Source organism: Neopelma chrysocephalum, unplaced genomic scaffold (assembly GCF_003984885.1).
Source record: "Neopelma chrysocephalum unplaced genomic scaffold, ASM398488v2 Primary Assembly neopelma1_24, whole genome shotgun sequence".
Taxonomy (NCBI): domain Eukaryota; kingdom Metazoa; phylum Chordata; class Aves; order Passeriformes; family Pipridae; genus Neopelma; species Neopelma chrysocephalum.
In genome coordinates, this window is record NW_020897693.1 from 479,886 (window position 1) to 507,696 (window position 27,811).

The 27,811-nt window shown below is 39.6% G+C and overlaps 1 protein-coding gene across 3 annotated transcripts in view; it reads left to right on the forward strand.

Annotated features, from left to right (window-relative positions):
- The window catches only part of HIPK3 (homeodomain interacting protein kinase 3), a 72,250-nt gene extending 49,233 nt beyond the window's left edge, over nucleotides 1-23,017 (forward strand). For all 3 annotated transcript variants that reach the window (XM_027699281.1, XM_027699299.1, XM_027699290.1), the window contains exons 4-16: nucleotides 3,563-3,682; nucleotides 5,430-5,516; nucleotides 6,314-6,498; nucleotides 7,262-7,421; nucleotides 7,825-7,948; nucleotides 10,272-10,393; nucleotides 10,557-10,681; nucleotides 10,790-10,951; nucleotides 11,900-12,196; nucleotides 13,213-13,353; nucleotides 16,689-16,924; nucleotides 17,201-17,322; nucleotides 18,953-23,017. In XM_027699281.1, coding sequence (XP_027555082.1) covers nucleotides 3,563-3,682; nucleotides 5,430-5,516; nucleotides 6,314-6,498; nucleotides 7,262-7,421; nucleotides 7,825-7,948; nucleotides 10,272-10,393; nucleotides 10,557-10,681; nucleotides 10,790-10,951; nucleotides 11,900-12,196; nucleotides 13,213-13,353; nucleotides 16,689-16,924; nucleotides 17,201-17,322; nucleotides 18,953-19,429 — 2,358 coding nt within the window. In that variant the 3' untranslated portion in view covers nucleotides 19,430-23,017. The remainder of the gene's footprint in view (nucleotides 1-3,562; nucleotides 3,683-5,429; nucleotides 5,517-6,313; nucleotides 6,499-7,261; nucleotides 7,422-7,824; nucleotides 7,949-10,271; nucleotides 10,394-10,556; nucleotides 10,682-10,789; nucleotides 10,952-11,899; nucleotides 12,197-13,212; nucleotides 13,354-16,688; nucleotides 16,925-17,200; nucleotides 17,323-18,952) is intronic.
- Nucleotides 23,018-27,811: the final 4,794 nt, after the last annotated feature.

Here is a 27,811-nt window from a genome sequence, read left to right on the forward strand (position 1 = left end):
AATAATAATGCAGGATATGCAGTGGTAGAGCTTGGAGCTGTTGAAGCTGTGCCTTTGCTTTGCTGGAGTTTTCAGCTGCTGACACCACCAGCATTAGTGAGCTGACTTAAAAACACCCCACGTTGTTTCTTATGAAAGATGTAGAACATTTTCTGTTTTGAACACTTAGAGAAGTCTATAATTTTCTAGCCTAATGTGAAATTTGGAAGGAATGTAATCATCATCCTGACTATCCCCACCTGGTTTTGAACTTGGAAAGTGAAGAAATCTCCTGAAAACCCCAGAAGTAACAGCACTGGCTTCTTGCTAAGTTCTACAGCTTTGATTCAACATTGAGTTTAGGGGCAGTCCCCTCCAGCATATTGTTTAGGTCGTTCAAGTCCTGATCATGTAGTGGGCTTTTCGCTCCCTGTGCTTACAGATCAGACCTACTTTTCTAGAAATTTGTTTGTTAAAACCACTGTCAGGGTATATATTAATTTTGAGTTGATTTTGGTAATGTTTTGTAGTTCAGTTTACTTAATTTACACAAAGTGCAGCATTTCATGTGTAGAAAGTGAGCTGTGAGGGGAACTTGGGTTGTTACTTTGAAGCATTTAGAGTTTTTTTGCAGAGTGTTGCTGTTAAAATGGAAAATGGAAGAGGAAACATCTAACAGCCATAAATTTTTAAGGATAAAGTGAAAGCTTTTTTTTTTTTTTGGAAAGAACCTGAAATACCATCTCAAAAATTTCCAAGAATTTGGCAAATTTATTTACCTCTTATTTTGAAAGAAACTGTAGGAGATCCGAACTTTAATTAGAAAAAAAAAGAAAAGAAAGATGCAAAATATGTAATTTCCAGGGTTATTTCCACTTTTGAACCCCATACTGCTGTAAATAGCTATTAAAAGGGATGCTGCTGTGGGTAAGCCCAGTTCATGGTCTTCTGATCATGATCACACACATAGACAGATGCTGCTTCTGGATGTGTAATGCTGCTTTGCACCACATCTTCAGTCGCTTGTGGTGAAGTTGGGGGTTTGAATGTGGAAAATGCTGCCTTTGTCACAATTCTTTCCTCAAATTACCTTGTGATTTGTCATGATGGCAGCAGCCCAGGTTATTAATTAACATGTGCCAACAGGCTGACGTAGCTTTGAGCCTCTGACTTTGGTGCAGGGAGCAGTAACAGCGTAAAGCTCAGTCTCATGACTCTCAGGATGTTTTTTCAGAATAATATGGGGTCTCATTTGAAAAGAAAAGCCCTTTCTTACCCCACTGCACCACAGCCATGTTGTCGTGTACGAAACCCAGGCAGGTGAAGGCAATTTAGTACAGAGCACGGAGTGCCTGCCTTATAGTGCTTCTTGGGTCAGTTTTAGAGGGACAGGTCCTTATGACAGTGAACTCCTGTCACTTGTTTCCTGTCATTGTAGGCCCAGGGCTAACATGGCTCAACCTCTAGATCCTGTTGGACAGTGCAAGTTAACAGCACTGTCACCAATTCCAGGCACCTTCCAAGGTGCTGTGCTTCATGCAAAGGACTACATGGATTAGTGGGGAATCTTAATGCCCGTAAGACTTTCTGTTTAATATACAAGTGAATTAAAAGATTAAAAGACATTTAGTTAAAGAGTGGCATATCATTCAAGTTTGCTGGAAGCATCAGTTAATAACTCACCTAGCAACTAGTCTGACCCTTGTGTTGGAGAAGTTGTGGAGGAAGAGGGGCTGTAACCTCCTGCACCAGCAGGAATTACTTTACTTTAGCCAGGCTTCTCATCGTGCTCCAGCACGTCTGCAAAACTTGCTTTGGAGAAATTTGATTCAGGCTTTTTCTCGGTATATGTGAGTACAGCAGCACTAGGAGATGGCTTCCAAGGAAATTCCTTTCCTCCTGCTACATGATGTGTGTCACTGAGTAAATGAACAGGCAGGGGCTTTGTGTTGCATTTACCCCCCCCCCCCGTCCTCCTGCTATGTGGCAACCCTGGCAACCTGTGTCACACTAGCCCTGGAAAGGGAGCTCTTAGTTCTTGTATTCATTTGTGATTAGCACCAGTAACAGCTGTACTTCCCTGGGGAAAATAGCTGTGCCTTCTGAGTTTTAATACTCATTAAAAACAGGCACAGGTGCTCAACTGCTAAATTTTTGAATTAATGCACTGTCTTTCTGCCCCTTAACTTTTCAGTCTTTATTTGTTTTCTAAGCACATTATAGGTGATCTAGAAACATTTCTGGTCAGAGTGGGATTCTCTTTACTCCCTGAGGTAGGGAATTATGGAGGATTCCAAATACCCAAAGTTGGCAGGATTGCATTTAGTTCCTCCCCACTTGGGTCTGTCAGTTATTTTTCAGCAGAAGCCTCATTTGTGCCTTTCCTCTCTACTGCCCATCGGTTTTATTCCTCTCAGGTGCTCCTAGCTCTCAAGTCCTCTGTCTTTCATTGACTTCATCTTCTCATCTCTCAGTTTCTGTTTTGGTGTATTTGACCCCTCTCTCCTTTTGATTTTTCCCTTTCTTCCATTTTCTCTTATTCTTTGGCTGTTCCACCTTTTCCAGGGGCTGGATCACCCCAGAAGCCCTTCTGTGGGACACTGCCCTTCAGGGGTTCAGTCCTGAAGGGCCTTGCTCCTCTTGGACCTTCAGCCCTGGCTGCTGGAATCCAGACTCCCTCCATCCCAACCTGCAACAAGCTCAGTTTTCAATTATTGCCCAATTATTTTTCTAACTCCAAGGTGGTTTTTAATTTTTAAAGAAGTATTACTTGTGGGATAACTCCCCCCTTGCACAGTGAGTTAACATTGCATGCATAGTAGTTAAAACACATCACGTTTCAACAGTTTTCTGTTGAAGCCTAGAAATTTAACTGTTTTAGGTAAAAATCAATCATCACCTGTGAGAAAGGTAATGCAAAATGCACAGTAAGTAGTTTTCTAAAATAAATGCATGTTGATCATTTCAGTGGAAAAGGCTCATGAGGCTAGTCCATTCCCATCATATTCAGTAGCAAAGTTTCTTGGATGAGGACAGTATCTTCTGCTGGATGCCTAGAGGTTGCACCCGCTTTCCACATGGAATGTTTCATTGTAGGTGTGTCAGGTGTGTAAAAGGCTCATACACTGGAAACAGCAAATGGGAAGGATTTTTATCCAGTTATGTAATGAGAGCATGCAAAAAAAAAAAATCACTGAGGTTCAGTAAGCAAACAAATCACTCCCATTGATTTTTCTGTTTAGATTTAAAATAATACATTTAGGATTTGAATGAATTTGAGGAGGCAGTGACAGCCACTCTCCCCAGCTTCTCGTTTCTGTGACCCAACCTAAAAAGCTTGCTTATATAGATCACTTCAGAGGTTTGTTTATGTATGGCTTTCTCTGACACACAGAGAGAGCAGTACCAAGTGCTCAGTGTTGGGTCTCTCCCCTATGTAAGATGTAGCTGTTGAACTTGGGTGCTCTGAGCGTGGTTCATTTTGCCATTTTTTTAAAATGAAATAAAAAGTTTTTAACTGTGTGGATCAGATTTTGAAAAGAAGAGATAAATTGTTTCTCCTGGTTTATTGTTTTTTCCTCAGATTCGTTACATTTCACAGACTCAAGGTTTGCCAGGAGAGCAGTTGTTAAGCATGGGAACGAAAACCGCAAGATTTTTCTGTAGAGAAACGGATGCACCATATTCTAGTTGGAGATTAAAGGTAAACAGTAGAATGTAGTAGAAAACACTCTATTATTTTGTGAGCAGAGAAACCAGAGAGGCCAAGATTCACTGCAATGCCACTGTCTCCCTTCTGCATCTCCTGTGTTTTTTGCAGCTCCCACTCTGTATCCCATCCATTTTTTCCATTCCCCAAAAGCAGTGCTCCAAGCTCATGCCCATGTTTTCTCCTGCTGGCTGACCCAGAGGCAGGTCTGGTGCAGCTGCCAGGCTGTGCAGTGGCCAATACATGGCTGCCATGTGGGGAATTCATATTAAGCCTTTGTCTCCGGAGGTACCAAATGAGTGGGTTTGTTTGGTTTTGTTTTCCTTCTTGCTCGGTTACTGCTTTTCACTTCACTTAAGGAATTTGTTTCTGAGGCCCACACTGCTCTGTGAAAATTTGTCCAAAACTGGCTTCAGGATCAGAAGTTCCTAGGAGAAAAAGGAGATTAAGAAATAGCATGACTTCAGATCCCCTGCTAGAACAGTCTTTGTTGGCTGAAAGCTGCAATACAGCGACTGCAGATGAAATTAAAAAGTACTTCTATGTTCTGCACACCTTGCTTCTCTCTAACCAACATTGTTGCACGGTGGCCATAGGCAGAGCTTTCACTTCCTATGCAAATAATTTTTTTTAAATTGTATTGCTTCATGATCCAAGGTTACAGAGGGCTCAGGGAGTCAGGAAGCAGTTACAGTTGACACGAAATTTATGCAGCAGCAAAGGGCTGAGCAGCTCAAGGCACGAGTTGTGTAACTCCCCACTGTAACTTGGTAAATCCCCAGCGCGTTGGGCCGGGGCCGGGGCTGCACTGCAGGGTCGGGTTATGCAAGAATTCTCCAATTACACCCTCCTGCTTAATCCCGTATCCTCTTTTCTCCAGCAGTTGATCTTTAGGTGACTCCTTACATTTAGGTTCTCCGTATCTGAGAACCTAAACGAGTTCTTTATGCAAACAACCCTCTCCATTTTTCAGAAGCTGTTACCTTGCCTTGTTGATTAGGAGTTTTGGTATGAACCATTGGTCATTACTTACACTTATTGTCAAAGTTAATTTTGGAAACTTTTCTATAATCTGTGTGCTGAATTTTTTTTTTATCCCTGAATTCCCACCTTGCCTCTTGCAGCACCATCCCACAGGTGCTGTCTGTGTTGAAGGAGGCAAATTGTAACAGAAAGTGGTATACCAGCTCATAAATCACTGATGAGTGATTTAATTCATTCTCTAGAATTTGTTTGTTTCATACTTCAGTACTTAAAATGTTTATACCAGCTGTTGTGTATGTGGAGGAATAAAAGTATAAAAATAAAAAAGGAAAAGAGAAAACAAGTTGAACAGAGATTGCCTGGTTTTTATTTTATTTTTTTTTTAAGTGATATGCTGTTTGAAGTTAAAGGTCTGAGTTTGAGAAAATTGGTGAAATACAAGTAATAGAAAACCTGTGATATATAAAAATATAAGCACATGAGACACTTTCATTAAACAGCTCTTTGCTAGGCTTTCAGCATTTCCTGCATGATTTACAGACTGTCTATTGTAATCCAGTACTGTGATCTGTCAGATGTAAAATGTAGTGGTCTTTGTCTTTTGATTTAGAGAATGAAAGTAGGCAGAAAAGCACTGTATTTATATTTATTCAATTAAAATAGTGTTTTTAAGGTCAGTAAACAGATGAAATTCCTTTGTAGTTGTGACTTTTATTGACAGCTTCTAAACTCAACTCTTTTTTTTTTTTTCTTTGAGACATTGGAAGAACATGAGGCAGAAACAGGTATGAAGTCTAAAGAGGCCAGAAAGTATATTTTCAACAGTTTGGATGATATAGTGCATGTGAGTATCAAAGCCGTCTTCCTTTGCAAAAGAAATGTGTGGGAACGAATGCTGATTTTAAAACATTTTATTAGTTTTGAAAGAAATGCCCTTTAGAATATTATTTATTATATCTCAGTCATATCTGTTCTTCTCTGCTGCTCTGAGGAAAATGGCTATGTCAGCCCTTGGGGCTTTTAATAAAGATCTTCCTTTGTCATTGCTTTTGTTAAACAATGGTACTTTTCCTTGTGGACCATTTAATTTTATGTATGATGTATAGTTTCTCTTCTACCTTATCTGCCATTATGGGTAAAACAAAGAATGCACATGGAACCTGCTGTCTTAATTGTATAATTTCCAGCATCATTCTTTTATCTTAACAATATATTTCTCAGTATAATTTTTTAAATTTTTTTAATAAAAAACAGCTGTTTTTTCACTTTTCCTTGGCTTTATAACTCTCAAGTCAATGTTTTCATTGTCTTTCATATCCTGAAAAAAGAATCAAATTTGGTTGCAATGTTGGCATTAATACATGATATTGTTTTTTGAAGATTACCTCTGTAGTTTGAGTTAGACCATATACAGATCTTTATTCCAAATCTTATTCCTTAAATTCCAAATCCCAGATTGGAATAAAGCCTTCAGGAGTTTTTATCTGGGGAGAGTGAAGAAAAAAGTCACCAATTCCAAGCCAGTTGTTTTGGGATAAGCTAACAAAAGGCTAAATATTAGTATTTTATAGCAGAAAGCAGTAACAGAAAGAGGTAAAATAATATGCATATCTTGTGTCTGACTGTTGTGTTCAATGCCAGGTGAACATGGTGATGGATTTGGAAGGAAGTGACCTGTTGGCAGAGAAGGCAGATAGGAGGGAGTTCGTCAGTCTGTTGAAGAAAATGTTGCTTATCGATGCTGATTTAAGAATCACTCCAGCTGAGACCCTGAACCATTCTTTTGTTACCATGAAGCACCTCCTTGATTTCCCTCATAGCAACCAGTATGTAACACAGGAATCTCTGTTGTTGCAATTCATTTGTGTGGTACTGCTGTTTCTTCTGCTATTAGAGAGAAAAAAACCTTTCATGATTTTTGTAATGTTTTAGAGAATTCTTTCAAGTGCTTGCAGTATTAGATACACCTACTGGGTCAAGGAAACTGGTTGAATAACTATGTTTTTTTTTTCTTCTGAAAAGTAACAGTTAGAACTTGGTTTTATACGTGGTTGTTAAAATTCCAACACTGCAGAAACTTGGGGTTGATTTTTGGAGTTGTGAAGAGCCCTAGTTCCCATCAGTCATTGAAAGCTAGGATAGGCATTTCCTCTTGAGGTTAACATCTTGGTACTTTCTTCTATGTATTGATTAATGTGGAATATATTGAAAGTTTTCTTGCAGTTCTGGAGTTGTGTATTTCCCTGTGGATTTCCTAAAGTGCAAGCATTCCACTGAAAGAGCGAGCTTTCCATCTATTTAGATTACTGTCCTTCCCATTTGTACACAGTTGTTAGAAAATGGTGTTAGATGGAAGGAGTAGGAAATAGCAGTATTTTTCTTGATTTTAAAATAGGCATTACAAAGGCTTGACGTGACCATAGTAACAGCAGTGTTTCTTTTTTTCTGCTTCTGTGTATGATGCCATTCTGTGAAACTGGAAAATGTGGGCTTTGAACTAATTTTTTTTTTCCTTATTCTGGGGAATTGTTTTATACATTTAACGACATGAAATTGTGATTAAAGCAACTTATTTTCTGGTTTTGATAGAGTGAAGTCCTGTTTTCATATCATGGATATTTGCAAATGCAGATCAAATCTATATGACTTAAGCAATCGCAATAAAACATCACTTATGAGATCAGTTGCCTCAGGCACTGCAGCCAACCTGACTGCGAGCTTTACCAAAATTGGTCCAGTAAGAAGTCAGGTAAAAACAATGTTTTGTGGGTTTGGGTTTTTGTTTTTAATTTTTCTTCTTTTTTAAATTATAAGTTCAGTTAATGCAGTTTTTCTAATTAATTTAATAATTTTAAAAATTACATCTGTTAAATGACAAAATCTTCTGTCTTTTTTTTTTTTTTATGGTTTCTTAAACAAACCATTTAGAATTCAGCACGTTTCAAATTTAAGGTACAAACTGGGATTGCCACTGCTGTGTTATGATGCCCTCCAGTGGCCAAATAGAATGGCGTCCTGTAAAATGTATTTGAAATTTAAATTTTTTTATAAGTTATTTTAGTTGTTTATTGTATAAAGTGGTGGGACAAGTGTGTGAGATATTTAGATTTAATGTTATAATAACGTTGCCTGTACTGAATCTGTTCCCATAGGCATTAACTGCATCTGCCCATTCAGTTTTGCACCAAGGGATACCACTGCAGGCAGGAACTGCTCAGTTTGGTTGCAGTGATGTTTTCCAACAGGCATTGATTATATGTCCTCCAGCTATTCAAGGTATGTTTATCTGTAATTGTCACAATTCCTAAAATAAGAGTGTTACTGTCTGTCTGTTAGCAATATTTGAGTTTTCCATTATATCCAATTAATGTTTATATTTAAAAGAACTTAATTATGTCATTAAAAAATTAGCATGTGAGTCTGGTGCAGATACACTGCACCTTTCTGAAAGAAACAGCAAATCAGCACCTGCAGAAAATGATTTGAGCAATTCAGAGCCCGTCTTCATATACCACAGACACACATATAAATTCATATCTTGGCTAAAATAGAGGAACAAAGTGTGAAAACTGAAGAGATGAACATATTCTGAAATAAAATTTGGGGGGAAACAAGAAAGATGAAGGAAATATCAGTGTCTTATCTTAGTAGTGGTCATTTATGGAAAGGGAAAAGTGGTTTATATTGTTTGCTTATTAATTTAGGTTGATTATAGTCTTCATCTCCAAAGATGCAGTTTGTTTGTCTTGGTGATGTTCAGCCTCATGTTGAGATCAGGTCTTGAAATTATGGAGTTTATAGGAAGTAGTTTTTTTAAGAATAACGTTCAAACTCCTCCTTAGTTCTCCCTCTGCATTTTAAATAAGTTTCAGAAATTGTATTGGACTCACTCTGAAAAAAACAAACCAAAACTAAACTTAGATCCCAGGAAGTCTTAATCTCTGTAGATAGGAACAGATACAGCAGATTTTATCAGTAATGTTATTTGTGACAGCTGCATCTACCTTGGGTTCCAGAAAGTCATGAAAAGTCTGAGTATTCACTGGGCAGAGTGTCAGAGGCTATATGAGGTAAATGTATAGCTGCTTCATACAGATTTCCTTCTGAGCTGTTAATTATTTAAATTGTATATACTCTTTACACAATCACATAGTTCACAATTAAAAAACCCTGGAGTGATTTATAGAAAAGGAGACAGTACAGGCAAATAATTTATCTGTGATCTGTATACTGTATTCTTAATATGATGATAAATTTCCATATTCTAAATTCCATACTCTCAATATGATGATAAATTTCCAAATTTAAATTCTGCTACAGCTGAAATGAAGGGAATATATTGTTTTCATCACATAGGTGCTGAGTTGAGTTGTTGGCACGGATGAAAAGGGGATATTAATGGTGTCTGGCACTGCTTCAATGTTTCCCAGCTTGGCTGCTCTGTGGAATATCTGAAGTGCTAAAACTTGCTACTTCTGTCAGAGCTAAGATGTTGCTCTTCTAGATGGCTGTGGGGAAAAAAAATCAGTCAACTGCATTTCAAAATTAAAAGCTTTGAAGTGCATGGTTATAACTTAGTACTGTGTTATGACATGAGAATTACATCAGATGAAGATTTTTCTTTCATCTTTTACTGTAAAGAATAAAAAAAAACCCAACCAAAACACTTTTAAACTTTAGTTTAGTAGTTCTTTAGTAGTTACCTCTGAACACTCATTGCCTAACCTCTGACTGAAGCACAAGGCATGAAGTACAGTTAGAAGATGAGATCAGGTACATCTTTTCTTAGCCAGTATTGCCTTCTACCATAGTTGTTCTGTTGCAGTATCTATTGAGAAAAATTTCTCTTTCGTTTTATTTTGACTTTATTATGTAAAAAAATGTTATAAGTAGTAAACATTTCAGCATTGCTATATGTCTCTTAGTTTCTTGTGACAAGAATGAAATCTATACAGGGCATGAGATGCATCTTTTTTGTATATTCTCTTTTGGTAATATTCTAACAGTGCTATGGTTTGCATTATTTTGATGAAAGGAGGAATAGGATTATGGATTCTACTGCAAATATTTGATGAGATACACAGAAAATTTTACATTGTTTCCCACAAAAGAGATGGTAGCAAAGAGGGGCATTATACATGTGGCATTGTCAGCTATAAAAGCTAAGAGGAATGGGTTTCAGCCTGCTGGAAATACAGAGCATGAGATGTGCAGGAGTCAGTTGTGAGAAGCTTTGAAATTCAGTTCTGCTTACCTTTTTCTGCTTCCTTTGAAATATTTTAATGTAGTTTGTGATAAAGAGTAAATGCTTAGCTTTGCAGAACTTTCTGCCAAAGTCATTCCTCTTTCTAGTAGGCTCTTTCCAAATGGTAGCTATTGGCAGTTCTTTCTGGAAATTACAGTATCAAATATTTGTGCAAATAAGTTATGGCACAAAAATCTTTTAGGTGTTGATTTGTTTGGCTTGAGAGTCTAAATGATGGAATTAGATCATAAACACATAAAAAAAAAATCGTGAAATGTTTTAAAATTTTCCTCTGTGTTTGCATTTTGCTCAGAAAATAAATGCAAGACTGGTGTTTGCTTTTCTCCCTAATAGGAATTCCTACAAACCACAGCAAACCCACCAGTTTCTCCCTGAGGGTGGATAATGCAGTTCCATTGGTGACCCAAGCCCATGCAATTCAGCCACTACAGATTCGAGCAGGAATCCTTTCTCAGGTTGGCTCACTCTAAAGGAAAAACCTTACTTATTTTATTATTAGTTAGTAAATGTTTTTAAATGTAGAGTTCTGTTGTGGTCCCTCTTCTGTGCTGAACTACAAGCAGTAAATGTAAATTCAGTCGTTCCCTGCATCATAAAACCTTCCCTGCTTCACAACAGACGTGGTCGAATCAGACTCAGCAAATCCTGGTTCCTGCATGGCAGCAGGTGGCACCAGTGGCAGCTCCTGCAACATCTCTGGCCTCTGATCCTGTGGCTGGCCCACAGAGGCTTGGAGACTGGGGGTAAGTCCCTGTATTTTTGTGCAGTACCTTGATGGCTTTGATTTACCAAGAACTATGGATGCTGATGCAAATGACTTGCAATATAAAACTGCCTTTCGTTTTCCTCAGGAAGATGATTACCCAGGGCACTCATTACAACTCAGTGATACCACAGCCTCTTTTAACACATCAGATAACCTTGTCTGCCCCTCAGCCAATTAGTGTGGGCATTGCACACGTCGTCTGGCCTCAGCCTGCAGCTACCAAGAGGAACAAACTGTGTCAGAACAGGTTGGTAGAATATTTCTGACACTCAAAGCCAGTGTACCTCTTGTTGCTGTTGTGTGGTCAGGGGAATAACCTGTAAAAGTGGCATGTTTGTTGGAGACAATTGCTCTTAAACAATCTTTTGGGAAAATGTGTCCTTTCTCCCATAAGTTTTCAGTGTTATTTTGGTAATAGGGTAGATGGAAAAATACTTGCAGTGGTAAGATGTTTTAGTTCTTTTTCATTAGTATGTGCTTGTCATGATAGAAAGTTGTCTTTACAGGCTTTGGGGAGGTATAAGAATATCTTGAGGTAGCTCTAGTGGGATATTCCTAAGTTTATGTGTGTGAGGATATATCAGGTTTGGAGAACTGAAAATAAAGACACTGTACAGGGTTGCAGTTTGCCTTGCAGTCGTCTTAACAACAGTTTTTCTTTTACTGGTAGCCAAAAATGCTTCAGCTGCTTGCTGAAGAAAACATGCCCCACTTCCATGTAAAGTATTGGCAAAGGTGTGGGATGCTCAAAAAAAGGGGAAAGCACATGTTACAGGGACAATGTCAGCATTCCTGTATTAAGCAAGGAGTTCTTCTGGAGGCCACCAGATTTGGTTTTCAGGGAGAATCTCTGCAGAAGATCTGGCCAGGATTTGTTTGCTTGTTTTTCACCTGAATGGGAATTTTTGTTTCTTTATTTTTCCTTACCAGAAAATGGGATTTTCAATATACTGCATTCAATGTCGTAAATTTCAGTCTTAGGCATTACGTAGTTGGGATCTTTCTTGTTAATATCTGAAATCACCTATGCCAAGTATTTATGACTGTGTTTACTGTTCTATGTTTTTCTTTGTATTAGTTTAGAAAATTGGTGGTTTAGCCTACACTGTTTGCTTTTGTTTTGTTGAAAATAGTGCAGTTTTCAGCTCTGTTGGTAGCGATTCACTAAATGCCAAGTGGTGTGTTTCCTTCACAGGAGCAACGCGTTACAAAACACCAACATCCAAAATTCAGCCTTTATATCTCCAAAGATACTTAACCTGAAGGCTGTGAAGAGAATAAGTTGTATAGAAGCACAGGACAATCTTAACTCAGAAGGACAGGAAGGCACCTGTTGTGAAGCCTCGGTCAGGCTGGATCCTGATCCATCTCTCCGAACCACCCAGCGCCAGGCTCTGTTCATATCCGGCTCCCCCAGCCCCGCCGTCAGCGTGATCACCATCAGCAGTGACACAGATGAGGATGACATAGGACGAACACATTCACTGAGGGAGTAAGAACCAGTGCTTATTTTTATTGTTTTTATTATTTGGTTTTATTTATTTTACAGGGTTTACTTAGCTGTCTTAGCACAGCTACTGTGTTTAATGGATCTGAGTTTAAAAAAAGACAAATAATGCTTTTTTAATCAAATTTCATAAGAGGTTAGCTCTGTAGCCCTATATTATTTGAGGGTGGACAACACTATCAAAACTCTACCTTGTTAATCTGTGTGCATAAGCATTTTTTCAAACTATAGTAATTTTAGGTCCAACATACTTTTTTTTCTTAATGATGTCATACCCTATTTATTTGTTGAAGATTAGTCTTCTGGCTTTGCATAATCAATGTTATCATTGTAGTAGACATAGTAGTAGATATAAAAAGGGTATGAAAAACTCTCTAAGATGCTTTTTGAGTTTTAGGGAGCAAAGCATTCTTTTATTTCAGCACGCTGAATGCACAAGAGAATATTTTCTCCATTATCCAGCAGATAATGTTACATGCATATGTATGTAGAAAATATATATGGGTACAAAATACTTCTCTAACAGTATGAAAAGGTATGCCTTTGAGTAGAAAAGCAGGTGCTGGATATGGTCCCCCAGTGGGGTTTTATTTCACAGAGCTATCACAGAAACATGCATCATTTTATATGAGGGCTTAGAAGTTTAATGTTTGACTTCATTTTTCAGAACTGGAAGGACTTGTATTTGAAATCTCAGTTTTGTCAAAGGTTTCATGGCTCTGAACTGTTGTAGTAAATTTTTTTATCTACTTGTTTTAGTGTTGATTAAGTAAAAAAATTATTTAGTGGGTTTAAAAAAATGCCTGTTGAGTCTAGAATTTCGAAAGAACACTGAAAAGGTTTAAAATTGGTTTGGGTGTAAAAGAAGCAAGGAATTGGATATTATTTTACATTTAAGGGACCTTTTCTAATATTGGACCCCTTTTTAGTCCATAATTACACCTAAGTCAGTGGTGAATGAGAGCTGGTACGTTGGCTGACTTTTTGTTTTTGTGTGGCAGGTGCAAAGGTAGCCTGGAGTGTGAAGCCTGCCAGAACACCCTGAACATCGACCGCGTGTGTTCCCTCAGCAGTCCTGACAGCACCCTGAGCACCAGCTCCTCTGAACAGTCCAGTCCATCTCCTTGCAAGAGATCCAACAGGTAAAAAGTTGTGCTCCTTTCAATAAAAAGAAAGATCCTAGTATGCAGCAGACTCAGTTTATACTAAAAAAAAATGCAGAAGTTCTTGTTATGTTGCCATCTAGTGAGGCTAAATGATCTATTTAAAAATTATTTTACTGGCCTGCAGTTGCATAGCATAGGCTGTTCTTTTGTCATTCCTAACAGATCTATGTTGCTACATGGGAAGTTTTCAGAATATTGAATGAATGGTGTTAACACAGAAAATATAAACATGTTGCACGCAACTTCCTTTAGAATAAAAATCTTCTAGGGTTGCAAATTTAAGTCAGCCAAAGTAAGATGTGACAGATTGGAAGTTACGAGATTGTCTTTAGTCTTTGCAGCCTCTTGTGCTCCCATTGTGTATCTTGTAGTCCTTAATGACATTGATGCCTTTTTTTCTTCTACCAAACATAAGCCTCACTTATGTGAACACTGTTCATATGAGCAACTTTTAAATGTTTTTATCTTCACTGCCTCATGTCTAACTTAAGACTCCATTTTTGCGCATCATTCAAAATCTACTTTTATAAAACCATTCACTGTTATTCTGAACTATTTTATGGAGTTGATAACTGAGGTCTTGAAACTAACAGATCTGTCTGTGTGACACTTATAAAACATGGACTTGTGAGACAATCAGAAGTTCCCAGTCACTTGGGATGCTCTGGCTGGGGCACCTGCAGATGGCTGCTCCTCTTGTTTCAGTCCCTGCCCTTCTGGTGCTCATATCTTGAAATATCAGTTGTTCCTACTTGTGCCACATCTACCAATTAGATTCCTAAATAGGAGTTTGTTGACCAAGAAATATTTTGGATATGTAGTTGCTGGTGTGGGTGAAAAGTTTGGTTTAATATGATTCACCCAATATCCCATAGAAATTCTGTGACCTAGAGATACAATTAATTTTTTCAGGCAACCCCTGGCTGCCATAAGAGTGACCAATTCTTTTATTTTTATTCTACAGCTCACATCTTGTTTTCTTTAGAGTAGCCTTCTATATAGAAAAGAGTGATTCAAACTCAGAACAGTTTCATTATGCAAAATGAATTTGATTAGGGTCTTACTGAAAAAAAGTTTGTTTAAAATAACTGAAGATTCTATCACAGTGTGTTTGACAAGGAGATGGAACTGCTAGTCTATACAGGCAGTTTTATGTGTTTTAAATTTTCTACAGCCTGACTTAATGATGCTTGTAATGGATGATTTATATATATGTCTTTCTCTTTATGTAAATACAATCCTCTCCCCTCAAGAAAAAAAAAGGGGGGTTAAAAATTTGCCAGAGTTAAACGGATGGACTAAACCAGTTATACTTCCCTGGTCCTAGTTTTTTAAGCTTTTGTCATATCTGACTGTAAGAGAAGAAAATAACTGAAAGCATTTGAAGAATTTCCATTTAAATAGTTAAATTTTAGTAAAGATTTAGATAACAAGATGTGTCTTATACTGGGAGGTGTCAGGTAGTGTTACTGGTTGATAGTTAATGTTGTCAGTCCTTTGATATTCTTTAATATCAAAACATTCAAACTTCAGGTAAGTTTTTAAAAAGACCTACTTGCTTTTGCAGTATTTTCTTTGAATTGCAAGGAACTGAGCTGTAATTAAATTCCCCTCTGTAATTCAACTTTCTGTCAATAGCAGAGGAGTGTCTTGGATTCTGGTTTCATTAGCATTCAACTTAATATAAGTCATATAATTAGGAACTTAAAAATAATAATATAGAAATAGAATTAATTGCTCAGTAGTTGTCACAGTATTACTATATGTTGCTTAAAAAAATACTCAGATCTACCTAGCTCTGTTGGCTGAGTCTTCAGGTTTTTGTGCTTCCCCTCATAGTGTCAAAGTACTTTTCACAAAAAAAATAATTTTTATAAATGAATTTATATTGTCTTATTTTAAACAACATGCAATAAAGACATGTTACATTAGCTGTAAAATCCCTAAAGGACTTGACTGTGCATTCAGGTGTTAGTGAATTCACTGCTTTTTCTTGCATGTTTTAAGTTAAGCATTTATTCCATCAATTTTTAATATAACCCAGGGTTTTCATGCTTTTCTAGTTTATGGAAATTCTCAATTCTCATGCCTGTCCTTGAACCAGGAACTTTGTTAGCATCTACACTTGCTTATTCATCACCCCATATCATTCATTTTAGCTCTGTTAAGTGAAGAGTGTCTCTTGCTATCTATATAATATATCTATATGAACCTGGCACAGTCTCAAAAAAAGAAATTTAAGAAGTTCTCAATTTTGTTGTTAGTGATGCCCCCGTGATGTACCTTTTGCTTGTGCAATAAATAAATAATAAAGGAGGTTAATATCTCTTCTGACAATATACCTCATTGTAAATGAGTTTCCTTTCCTGGGGTGTTCTGTTCTTGCTGCCTGAAAGGTGTTTGGTTCTGGTTCCACTGGCTGAACCGTGGCCTTGCTTCTGGCACCTCACATTTGCCACCTTTCTTCTTCTGCTGCAAGCACGGAGCTTCAATAAATCTTAGCAAAGGCCATTTTTATGAGTCGGTTTCTCCACCTTGTTCCCCTTCCAGGTGCTTTGGTAAAAGCAGTGGTTGAATAAATGAGTTTGCATCACTTGACCAGTGTGGATTTCACAGACCACAGGTGCCAGAACAGCCACGCTGGAAACAGAGGGTTGCGTTTGTCTCCTTAAACCGGATCTGTGAAACAGAATCTGTCGCTCAGGCACAGGCTGAGCTCTGGAGGAGCTTCAGAAAACTAATTTTTTAGTAGATAAGGTCTCGTGTGCCAGCTGGTGGTTGATATGCAGAGTAGAGGGAGCTGCCTGTCACTGTGCAAATGCTTCCTCAGTGTTCTCTGTCCCATCATGACTCTCACGGGCCCCAGGGATTGCTTTTCCAGGATGTGGCTGATTTCTAGAAAGAAATCGGATCAGTGTGTTCTGTTCTCATTTGCTACTGTAATAGCCATCAGGAGACCTTTGTGTTATCATTCAGGAAGAAATGAAATAATTCTCTTCAACTTTTTATTTGACCATGAAGTGTAAATTTCAGATGGTTTATAAGAACAGAATTATTTAGAACATAAATTACAAAGTGGGTGCAAATTGGCTTACACGTCTAAGTCTTTATGGAGAAGTTTCTTCCTTCCTCTGAGCCTTGCAATTTATGGATAGAATGAGTTTGAATATATGTGCTTCTATAATAAATATGCATTATTTTTATCCACCTTTGAGTAGTTTCACTTCTATAAATTTTATGTGTTAATTTATGAAAATGTATCTATACAAAAAATAAATTTGTTGTATTGCAATACTGTTATTTTTTGACAGTATGTCAGATGATGAACAGGAAAGTGGATGTGATACAGTGGATGGTTCCCCAACTTCAGACTCTTCAGGACATGACAGCCCATTTGTGGAAAATGGCTTTGTAGCCAATAATAATAAAAATAAGGAAGCAAGAGCCTCGGTTAATCCTGAAACCAAATCAACTGTTTGCACAGTAGTGGTACCACCAATGAGACTTGAAAACAGGTTACATCTTGATGAACAGATGGTGAATACAGGTAAGTTGGTTCGGGTGTCTTTTTCTTTCTATGCCAGTAGATAAGAATAGAAATTTGAGTGTTTATTCAATAGCTGTATATCTGAAGATTTTGACTTATTCATGTATCTGCTAATCCATAGTAAACACTTCTAAATACTGCTGGGTTTTGACTTTAATTAGTGTACTGTATTATTGTTTCTCCCTATATGCTGAAACAAATGAAACTTTGCCTAACTTTTGTCAGAAGAGAAAAGTTACAACAAAAACATAACATTGTTTATTTGTATCTTGGAAGATGCTACGTGCCAGCCACTGAGAAAGGGTCGGTCTGTCCTGGGAAGAATAAACCAGTCTTCTGTTGTAGGAAACCGTCAGCAAAAATCAGCATTCCATCAGCAACATGTAAACTTCAGTCAGGTATGTGTACTTTACACCTAAAAAGGTACTTTTTCTGTCTTGAAATGTGCTGAATGCTCACAATTTCAATTGCTGTCGATGGCAACTGCAGGTTTTCAGCAGCTTCATTAAAGAAGTGTTCAAATCTTGAAAAATGGATTTCAACTTAGTGGGCAAGTCATAAGTATCTTTCACTTTTGGTCATTTTCTTCAAACAGCTGACTTTATTTTCAGAAATAGTAGAAAAGCCACACTGGCAAAATTGTCAATGTTTACACAAAATCAAAGCATGAGACAAACAGAAAAATATGTTAGCATTTTTATTCCTACATCCAAATGCTAAAATGCTCATAGTGTGCAGTTAAAATCTACAACTGTATCTCAGTCTTGTTCTGGTGGTAGTGTGGAGAAAATGCTTGTAGTTTGAGTATCCAGAGATGAGAGAGAGCTTAACAAACTGAACCATTTCTTACCTTTGCTGCCAGGCAGTGAAACTGGGGAGAGATGAGGTTGTAAATGTAGTTCAATCCAATGTTAGAAGATACCCAAAGTTAACTTAAAAGTTACTTTTATCATTACCCAACAACACAATAAATTTGTCTGCTGTGGCTGAGAACTGAAGTTGACACATGACATCAAGTTTAAGCCTTTTAATTAATTGATTTTGAGCTGTAGCTGCCTTGAGGTTTTAGTTAGATACATTTAGTTAGGTACATTAAACCAAGAGCAGTACCTGTTTGTGTAAGTCTTGCAGAATAACTGTGAATATTGTAAGTTAAATACTAAATGCAAGCATGCAATACATAGATAAGAGGATTTAGCAATAATGACTTGAATAGTGTAGATTGAAAGAAACGTTTGGGTGGGTGACACAGTCTCCCCTTCTGCATGATTATGCAAAAGGATTGGTTTAATTAATTCTAAGCAAACCTTAATATGATCAGCATGGTATTAATTTTTAATCTCTTCAATGTCTGCAACTCCTCAGCCTCTTGGCAGAAAGTGTAGAATGTTATTTTCATTACAAAAATTTATGCTGATCCTTCCTTCTTTAGTAGATGCCCTGTGTAGTTTGAAGTCTGCATCATTTAATGAGAGTAATTGATTTTTAGTCTTTTCTCTTTATGACTGTTAATGATTGCCACATCTTCCTGTGATCATAGCCCTAGACCTCTGTTTGCCTAGTTGTCTCAGATATTTTCAATCCGTTTATTATTTTTTCTGCTCTCCTCTAAAATTTCTCTCCTATTTGTCCTCTTTGTGCCTCATTATGGTGCCCAAACTGAATGCAGCACTTCCAATTGATGCCAAGCCAGTGCTGAGTGGAATAAGCACCTTGCTCATGTGATACATGGTATTTCTGTTAAAACAGCCCAGCATGGCATTTTATCTTTTTTTTTAAATTATTTTTTTGCAAGAGCATTAAAATAACTTGTGTTCTGTTTTCCATCTCTTATTGTCAGATTTCCTGTCTGTGCTACTACCGAAATAGCTAATATTTTTTTTTTTTATATATAAGCATTTAATTATTCCCGTCTCTATATTTCTCTTGATTTTAAGTTGACTAGTTTTAGTGCATTATTCCATTTTTCAAACCCTCTTTGTGCTCAGAAACGTTAAGACCCTGCCCCGTCTCTGTGTGTGTGGACAGGTTCAGCACTTTGGATCTGGACCGCAGGAGTGGAACGGGAACTACGCTCACCGGAGGCAGCAGGCTTACATCCCAGCCAGCGTCGCTGGCCATGCCTTCTCCCTCCCACAAGGAAGCCCCAGTCACACTACTGTGCACGCCCACCTCTCTGGAAGCACCCACCTGGGAGCACAGCCTGCTCTCCTCCCCTACCCGTCGTCGGCGCCCCTCAGCACCGCCGCTCCCGTCGCCCACCTCCTCGCCTCGCCGTGTACCTCAAGACCTTTGCTACAGCACCCGACGTACAGCATCACCCACCCCAGTGGTATAGTCCACCAGGTCCCAGTTGGCATAAACCCCCGCCTCTTACCTTCCCCAACTATCCATCAGACTCAGTACAAGCCGATTTTCCCACCGCATTCGTACATTGCGGCGTCGCCCGCTTACACGGGATTCCCACTGAGCCCGACAAAACTCAGCCAGTATCCGTTTCTGTGAGGACTCAGACACGGTATATTGAGGAAGCTCAATGACACAGAAGTTTGATTTAAGAAGAAACATGGTATTTATTAAATATTAGCCATGGCACAACAGGAAAATTATTTTTTTGAATCATGTAGACTTGGGTGCAATTTAAACAACTCTGAGCTTTAAAAATAAAAACTCACTTTTAATGTGTTTTGCACATTTGGTATAACTTGTCTTTGGTCATGTTATCTTCTTATATAGTAACTTTAGACAGGTGACTTATGGGAGCAGAAATCTGATTTTGCTCCTGCTATTTTTTATAAAATTGCCTTCTAACTAGTGCAAGACACGTCTACATTTGGGAAGCCATTCAGTGTACAGAACTCTAGAGCAACAGATGCACATGTGTCAGCAGTACAGTGTAGGAGTAACTTGTTTGTATTGCGTATCTTGGTGTTTAAATGTTGAGTCACTTATCTAAAAGTTGAGCTGTTGTTCTTCACATTGCATGTGTCTTTTGCATGGGCAAAGAAAAAAAGCCTAAACATTGCTCTTAAATGTTGTTGTCCTAATAATCTCAGCTGCATTGTAAACTGTTCCCACACATAGTGCCTTAAATATTTGAGGTTGTTAATGTTATTACTTATATATAAATGTTGAGGACTGCAGCACTTAAAAAATTCAGATCTGCTGATTTTTTGATAGCGTAATGCTCATTTTGGGTTTTGTGTGGTATGATTTTAGTATTGGGTGTGTTTTCCTTACTGAGAAGGCAGCATGTTTTGCTGTAGCCGAATTTTGCTGTCTTTCTTTTCCCCCCAGAATGATCTAGCTTCAAGACAAGACTTTAGTAGTGCTTAAGAAAAGTTGATTCAGTAGCTGTTGAGTAGTGACACACAAGACAGTATTTCATACTGGTAAATGGAACTGCAATACGACCTAAGTAGTTTATTTTAAAAGTGTTTGTCTAATTGGATATAATAAAATGTTTTAGAGGTGCGGTAGGCATGACTGACTAGCTAATGAGAGGAAAAGCCAAGTGCTCATTGATCCATGATGTGGTTTCATCTTAGCTTGAGCAAACCATGCAGTATTTAATAACTAGTAGCAGAATATTTACTATTGAAGCTTGAAAAGATGTGAGTTCTTTGTGTGCAATCTTTCATTTATGCATGGGAGAGATTTTAGTCTTTTTACATGATAGTATTTGTTTTAGCCTGTTGCGGGTGTTTGCTTATTTAATACATTCCGTCAGGGACATAAATTACATGCTTTTTGCATTATTTTTTTTTCCCTTAGGAAGTGTGTCTTTTTGGTTGTTTTTTTTTTTGTTTGTTTTGTTCAAATGAAGTTGCTTTTGCGGCACCAAAGACTTAATCATCCATTTCCTATAAAAGGTAGCTACTTTTTCATAGACCTCAAGTATACTGTAGTGTAGAGATGGGATTTACAGAAGGTATTAAGCTGAGGCCGTGTTTTAGCTTATGGGCAAGTAATAAATTGTATCATTTATCTTGAATGTATCATAGATAAGCTGCTATATAATGATTGCCACTTCAGATAGCTGTGAAATTAGGTGATTAACTAGTTCTTTCTTAGCCTTCTAATTTCTGTACAAGTCTAATTACATGAAATAGAAGCCGGGTTTGGGGTTTGGTTGTTTTTTTTTTTTTAAATTTTTAAATTTTTATTTTGTTTTCATGTTTGAAGTGTCGTAACTACTATACTGTAAATGATGGAAGATGATTGCATATGTTTTTTTGGGGTGTGTTATTTGCATCAGTATTTTATCTCCATTAACTTTGAGCTCATCACTGCATATAAGTGGATGTATTGATGTAACTTAATTTTTTTATGTTTTCATATTGGCATTGTGTAGACACTTAAGAAGCTGCATCTTGCAGGCTTGACTTAACTTTTTTTAAAACAAAATCTGGAATACAATCCTTGCAATGTTGACTGGAATGAGAGTGCAAAGCATTTGAGTTTAACTCTGACAATAAGCTAATAACTGGTAATCTTTTTCTTTACTCCACTAACACAAGCAGTGTTTTATTTAATGAATGTCTGAATGAAATAAATGTGCCTACATTTGATTTATTTTTTAAGTAATAACTAAAATACAACAGTATTAGATCACAAAGAAAAAAAGAAAATACCAGCAGTACATTTTTAATCACACTGAAAATTAAGAAACCTAACTTTTCCCACAAGTTTCAGTGTTTTTAGTGATCAACTCTATGCATTTTGTACGAGTGTGTGTATATAAAGTATACATTAGAAACTAGGGAGTATCCTGATGAATTTGAAATCTTATCAACGCATATGTAAAAGCATAAATATAGGGAGCCAAGACAATGCTCAAATTGGACGTCCACCTTACCACTTCAAACTTGTGCTGTGTGGTCCAGCAGATAGTTTTCTGTTCACTCCCTTGTGTTGGGAAGCGGCATTTTTTTTGGTGCTCCCTCCATTGCAGGCAATGGACACACCAAGAACCACCAATGCAAACGGAGAACGTGAGTTTTGTATTGCGACGACAAAAAAAAAAAAAAACCTGCATTTTTTTTTTCTGGGGCCATGGGGATCATCATTGGTCTGATGTATTTACTGTACTTTCTTTTTACTGTGCTTAAGGTTTTAAGCTGATGTGCTTGTTCAATTGACACGATTATCTGTATATCACAACAGTATCCTGTCGTGTGCAGGAAGAAGTTGCTGTAAATGCGCCCCAAATTAGATCTGCTGCTCTTTCTGTGTATTGTAATTTTAGAAACGTCTGCATTTCAAACAACGAAATATTTGGGATCCTGCCACAGCTTAAATTCAATATACCAGGTAACTTTTTCCCCCCTCCTGCAATACACTCTGAGAGAACGGACTCTTGTCACTGCAAGTGTCCAGGGCCCATCTGCAGAAAAAAAAAAAGTTTTCAGGGTGAGGACCTTTTCTGTGAAAAAAGTCATCCTCTGAGAAGCATTTATACATTATACCGTTTAAATGCCTTTTTTAAATAAAACACTGCATGACTATGGAATTGCATATCTGCATATTACTTTAATTTGCAAGATTTTATATTAATTTCTTGTGTTCGGTTTTTAACTTTACTTCAGGGTGTTTTATTGGTCAAATATGCTACTGTATTAACTTTTTTGGGGGGGTTTTAATTTTTAAATTTTCTGTTTTTACTGCTAATTAACTTGGTTTGTGTTAAGTAAAAGTTAAATCACACTGCAAGCTGTAGGAAGACTTGTTCTAGAAACACCCAGTGATAGAGACTTGATTAATAAGGTTGAACTGTTACTGTTTAACAATTTGTAGACTTGTGGCTTTTTTTTTTGCTTTGGATTTCTATGCTACACTAGTTCGCCATGTAGCAATTGCACTGTGCAATATTACAATATGAGGACTGGGAAAATTTTTTATGGATGTAATGTCTCTTACAGTTTGCGATAGTATTTCTTTCTAGTTCTCAGTGATTTAAATGTGACCAAGCCTTCTGTACTTTGTCACAAAAAGCGGGTTTTCCAGGTGACTATTTTGGTGAGTGTCAAAATAAGAATTTATGGTGTATTACTGTCAAGATTCACTTTGAATTAAAATATATATTGAAGCAGATGACTTTTGGTGGCTTTTATTTTTTGCTGTGTTACATCAAGGCTGGATTAAGACAAAGATGATGAAAACTCACTGAGAGGGCTCTAAAATTCTGATGTAATCGTTTGACTAAGCTTCCTTCTGAAATTTTAAATTCTGTTAGCTTTCAAGGCTTGCTTCAGAGGGCCTTGAGAATTCTGCCTTTAGTGTAGCCAAACCTCGAAGGATCTTTGTTCTGGATGTCCCACTTTGACAACCTTTGAAAAAGGTTATCTGGCCCAGGTACCAGCAGACACCTCCCTGCTGCCGGAGTTCGTACCAAGCCTGTGGCAGCTGCTGCCCGGGCCAGCAGGAAGGTGCTCCCGCTGCCACAGATGGCCCCACGTGGTCAGTGGCTCCAGATGGCCACCTGGTATGGATCAGACATCCGTGGAAGGCAGTGCTGTTGTCAGCCAAATGTGCTCACTGTGCCGTGGGGTTGCGGTGCTTGCTGGAATCTGGTGGTCGGGGAGCTGCGCGAAGCGGGCAGTTGGGTGCACACGGGAACGTGTGGGGAGAAGGGTTTCTGTGCCTGACACCACGTTTAAGGTGCAGTCATAAATGAAAGGTAAAGAACTGAAATGACAGTGCAGTATATTTTTGATACCAAAATACTTCATAATCGACAGAAAGCTTTCATTTGCTAAATAGAAGGTGCTGCTGATGCTGATCTTTCACAGCGTTTTCTCTTCAAGTTGGTCAGTGTCCACAAAGCTTTTCCTGCAGCACTGTCCTTCAGGTGACATGTAAACATGTCTGTCCAAGTTCTACAGACACTTCTGTTGCTTCCAAGCTGCTTCTTTCTCTCTCTTTAGTTACACTTGTGTATTAACTTCTAAATGCATTTTGTTATTTAGATCCCACTTTTCCCATAGCAGATAAGGCCACTGCCTTGGTGTATTTTACACTCCGACTTCTGGCAACATCTAACAAACAAGGAAAGGCAGCCTGAGCCTTTCAGGGGGAATATGCTGCCTATGAAGTCCTTTCTGTTCTTGCTTTCTATTAGTAATGATGTCCAGCTGTCTCCTGTGCTCTTCCCCATCCTGTGGAAGGATTGGAGAAGAACAGGCAATTACAACTAAGTAATTTTCCTCTCAGCTGTCTTCACGATGACTAACACTGGTTTAAAATTTGGTGAGTATTTTCCCTGTCACTAGAAGCAAAGGACAAATTTGTACTGCAGCTAAGACAGCAGATTCATTCAAGGAGAAGCTCTCAGAGTCAATGGGGCTGTCACATGCTACAGATCTGTAGTGGGACAAATGGGTTCAGGATGACGCTGTGTTTTCTCAATGAATTAGCTTAGGCTTTCAGCTGGAGAGAGATGATCAGTCTCTGGGAGGCAACAGAGAAGCTCCTGTTTGGTACCACTCACAAAGCAGCTCTGACTGTCATGGCAGATTCACATTCATCACTGCAGCTCATGCACACTGTGAGTTCAGCTCCTGTCATGAGTAGAGGCAGCATGAGTCCAAGTTTCGGGAGGGTTGTGAAACAGTGCTGCTTCCCACTTAAAGAGCTGTAACTTCCTCATAGGCCCACAGTGTTCAGCACGTGTGTCTCATGTAGTGCAGAGCTCTGGGAAACACCAGAGAAGTGCTGTAGCCCCTCCCACCTCTTTTCCCAGCTTGGGCTGATGTCCTGCTGTGCAGGAAGGTGTGGATAAGGTTTGATGGTGATTGATGTTAATTATAACTTCCTGCCTTTCACCTGTAGGAAGTTGCATTTTCTCCCTTGGGAGAGGTGGGTACGTGCTTCAAGCACATTCAGGTAATTCTGCCTGTCCTTGTCCTGGGGAACAGCACTGAGTTTTCACTGAGCTTTATGCTCAGAGGCTGAAACACACATTTGAAAGGACTCTTCTCCTTAAATCCCAAAGTAGCGGGTTAGAAGCATCTACACCATGTGGATAGAGGTGCCTGGAGGCTGGACTCCATTCTCTGGTTGTACTTGTGGAGTGAGATGTTCGTGGACTTGCCCTGGTTATTCATCAAAATGAAAAATGCCAACTGTTCTGTTGCAAAGAGAGACCATGGCCTGCCACCTGCTTCATGGGGAAGTCACTGCATGGACACAGTGGCTTCTCATCCATGGATGAGATCCTCATCAATGGATTCCTTCATAAAGAGAGGGAAGACTAGGAATGTTTGCGGTTGGTCTGCTGCAAGCAAGATGGTTTTGGATCTGGGTTTTACTCATCATTTCAACCAAAGTCAGATAGGTGATGTCAACCTGTTGCTCTGGGGCAAAGGCAGGGGAATCCATGCAAACATGAATTTTGGGCTCTGTGTGTATGGCTTGTTATTACATAGCGTGGTAGTGTTCATCCTGGTCCTGTGGAGGAACACTCAATACATCCCAGCCAACTAGAGAGGATCTTCACTGACATGGAGCATCTTGGTTCTTTCTCCACAATGAGACATCTCTTCTAGAATATGGACTAATGTCTGGCATTCAGGATTCCCCAGCTGAGAGGAAAACCAGGTTAGAAGTACATGCACTACACCTCCCTGTGCCATGTGCGTGACCATGGAAGGGAAACTCATGGACAAAATATATGTGCTGCTTGCAAATAAAAAAAGTACCCAATAATCAAGTGTACAGAGCATGTGGATGCTCTAGGAGAATACACACGTAGGAAAGCAAATCTCAGTAGCAAGTATGGATGCACAGATACTCCCCAAGAGGTAGAAATTACCTCTGTGGACAAAAAAAACCCCCAAACAAATAGGATAAGGAAAGTTAAGTTCAGGAAGTAGTTAACAACAGTTACTTGGTAAAAATCTCGTGATTTTTCACTAGTAAGAGCTCCAGTCATCATTCTAGAAAATTCACATTTTAAAAATCCTTTGAAATAACATCTAAATCCACTATTTGTGTTTTATACATAATAGATACACACACATACACACAGTGTAATAGAAAATTAAGAGAAAATCATAATGGTTAAGAGCTACATTGGGAAAAATCGCTTTCAAAATTAAATTACTGATGGATCTATTACAAAGCCGAGTTATGACAAAACCTAGAAAAATATGAAAATGACGGAATGGGGTTCCCGCAGGACTCCCTAAAGGTACCACCAGAGGGCCCTGCACTAAACGCGTTGGCCCTTGATTAAGCGGAGTGATGAGCAAGCTCTCCATTTCACTATAATAATCACACAACTGCCATCTTTGCTCTGGATAATCGTTAGTTGTCATCATGTGGAAGCTAATTTTTGCACAGACTGAATTAGTGATTTGAGGAAAAAGTAAAACGGCAGAAATGGGACATATTAGTGGCCAAGTAATTGTATTGGTGACAGAGGGAGTGTGCTGAACTAGTCAGATAAATATGTAATTATGGGTTACCATGGCTTTGGGGATGCTGTGAGCGGCTGGGTAGTGGATGTCAAGCTGGGGCTGGCCCCTGATGAGGCTTGCTCTACCTCAAACGTGACTTTGAAGGATTTCTCAGAAAGACAACTTCCAGCAGAACAGAATTGCTGCGAGGCTGGGGCAGCTTTCCTGCGTGTAAGCACTGCTGCAGCCTTTCAGAATCAGCTCTCGGGGTACCGGAGCATGTTGTGCCCCAAGGCACCTTTGCTTTGCTCCTCCTCCCGCCATCACTGCCTGTTGCCTGCAGACATGATCTGGGAACTAAAAGAATTCATGGAAGCATTCCAAGAAAGAGATGACGCTAGAATAAAGATTTCACGTTACCTCTGCTGAAAATAGTAATTGCAGAAAACACTAAATGAACTGCCCCGATGTTTGGTGTGAGTGACTGTGACTGAGGCAGCTGCTGTCCATAACACATTTCGTGTGCTGCTTGGTCTCCTGGTGTACCTTTAAGCATCACAGAGACAAACCTCTGTTCTTTGGAGCCCCCCTTTCAGACTGGAGGTCTGAGCCGTGTCCTGGGCAGGGAGGGAGTGACCGACCGAGTGAGCACAGGACAGGGGCGACAGGCGTAGACCTCTCCTGTGTCTGCACAGTGGGTGGCTGAGGTTGTAGCTGCCAATTTGGTCACCCCCTGTGGGTACACTCGAGTTTCTTTATTTCCAGAGCTGCTTCTGCACTCGCAGAAACGCTGCCAGTGGCGCTCGGCGCTGTGGCTGCTTGCTTGCTGCCTGGTGCCTCGGATAACCGGGCCATCTTCGGGAATGCCCTGGCCCGGAGACTCACAGGTCGGGACACCAGCCGGCAATAAGTGAGCAGGGAGTGACTTTGAGTCTTGCCAGGCTCGCAGGACAAGTGTGAGCGGATGCAGCTTCGTTTACACCCAAAGATAGCGCCGGGCACAAGTGATGGAAGAAAAATTAGGGAGGTGACTGATCCCCCGGAGCTGATGCCGCGTTCCACGTGCCCTGGCCGGCACAGCGAGCAGGGTCCCATCCCCACGGCCGGCTGCCTCACCTGCCGCGGCCGCGGCTCCTCCCGAGCGGCGCGGGGGGCGGCGGAGGGGTCCCCGCGGCCCCGGCAGCGCCGCCCCCGCTCCCGCCTCCCCGCGCTTGGAGGGCGGGGAGCGGGGCCGGCTCTGGCGGCGCCGAGAGCCCTTTGTGGATGAAGGAGCTCCGTTCCGCGGCGCTCCCCGCGCCGGAGCCCGAGGGGCCGCGCCGCCGCTGAGCAGCTCCGGCCCCGCGCGTCCCGCGGGCGGCGATGCGGCGCCCCCCGCTCCGCCTCCCGCCGCGCCTGCCCGCGGAGCCGCTGCTGTAGAGCCCGGCGCGGCGGCGATGGGCAGCGCTGCCCGCTGAGGGGCCGAGCGAGGCGCGGGGATGCGGCGGCGGGC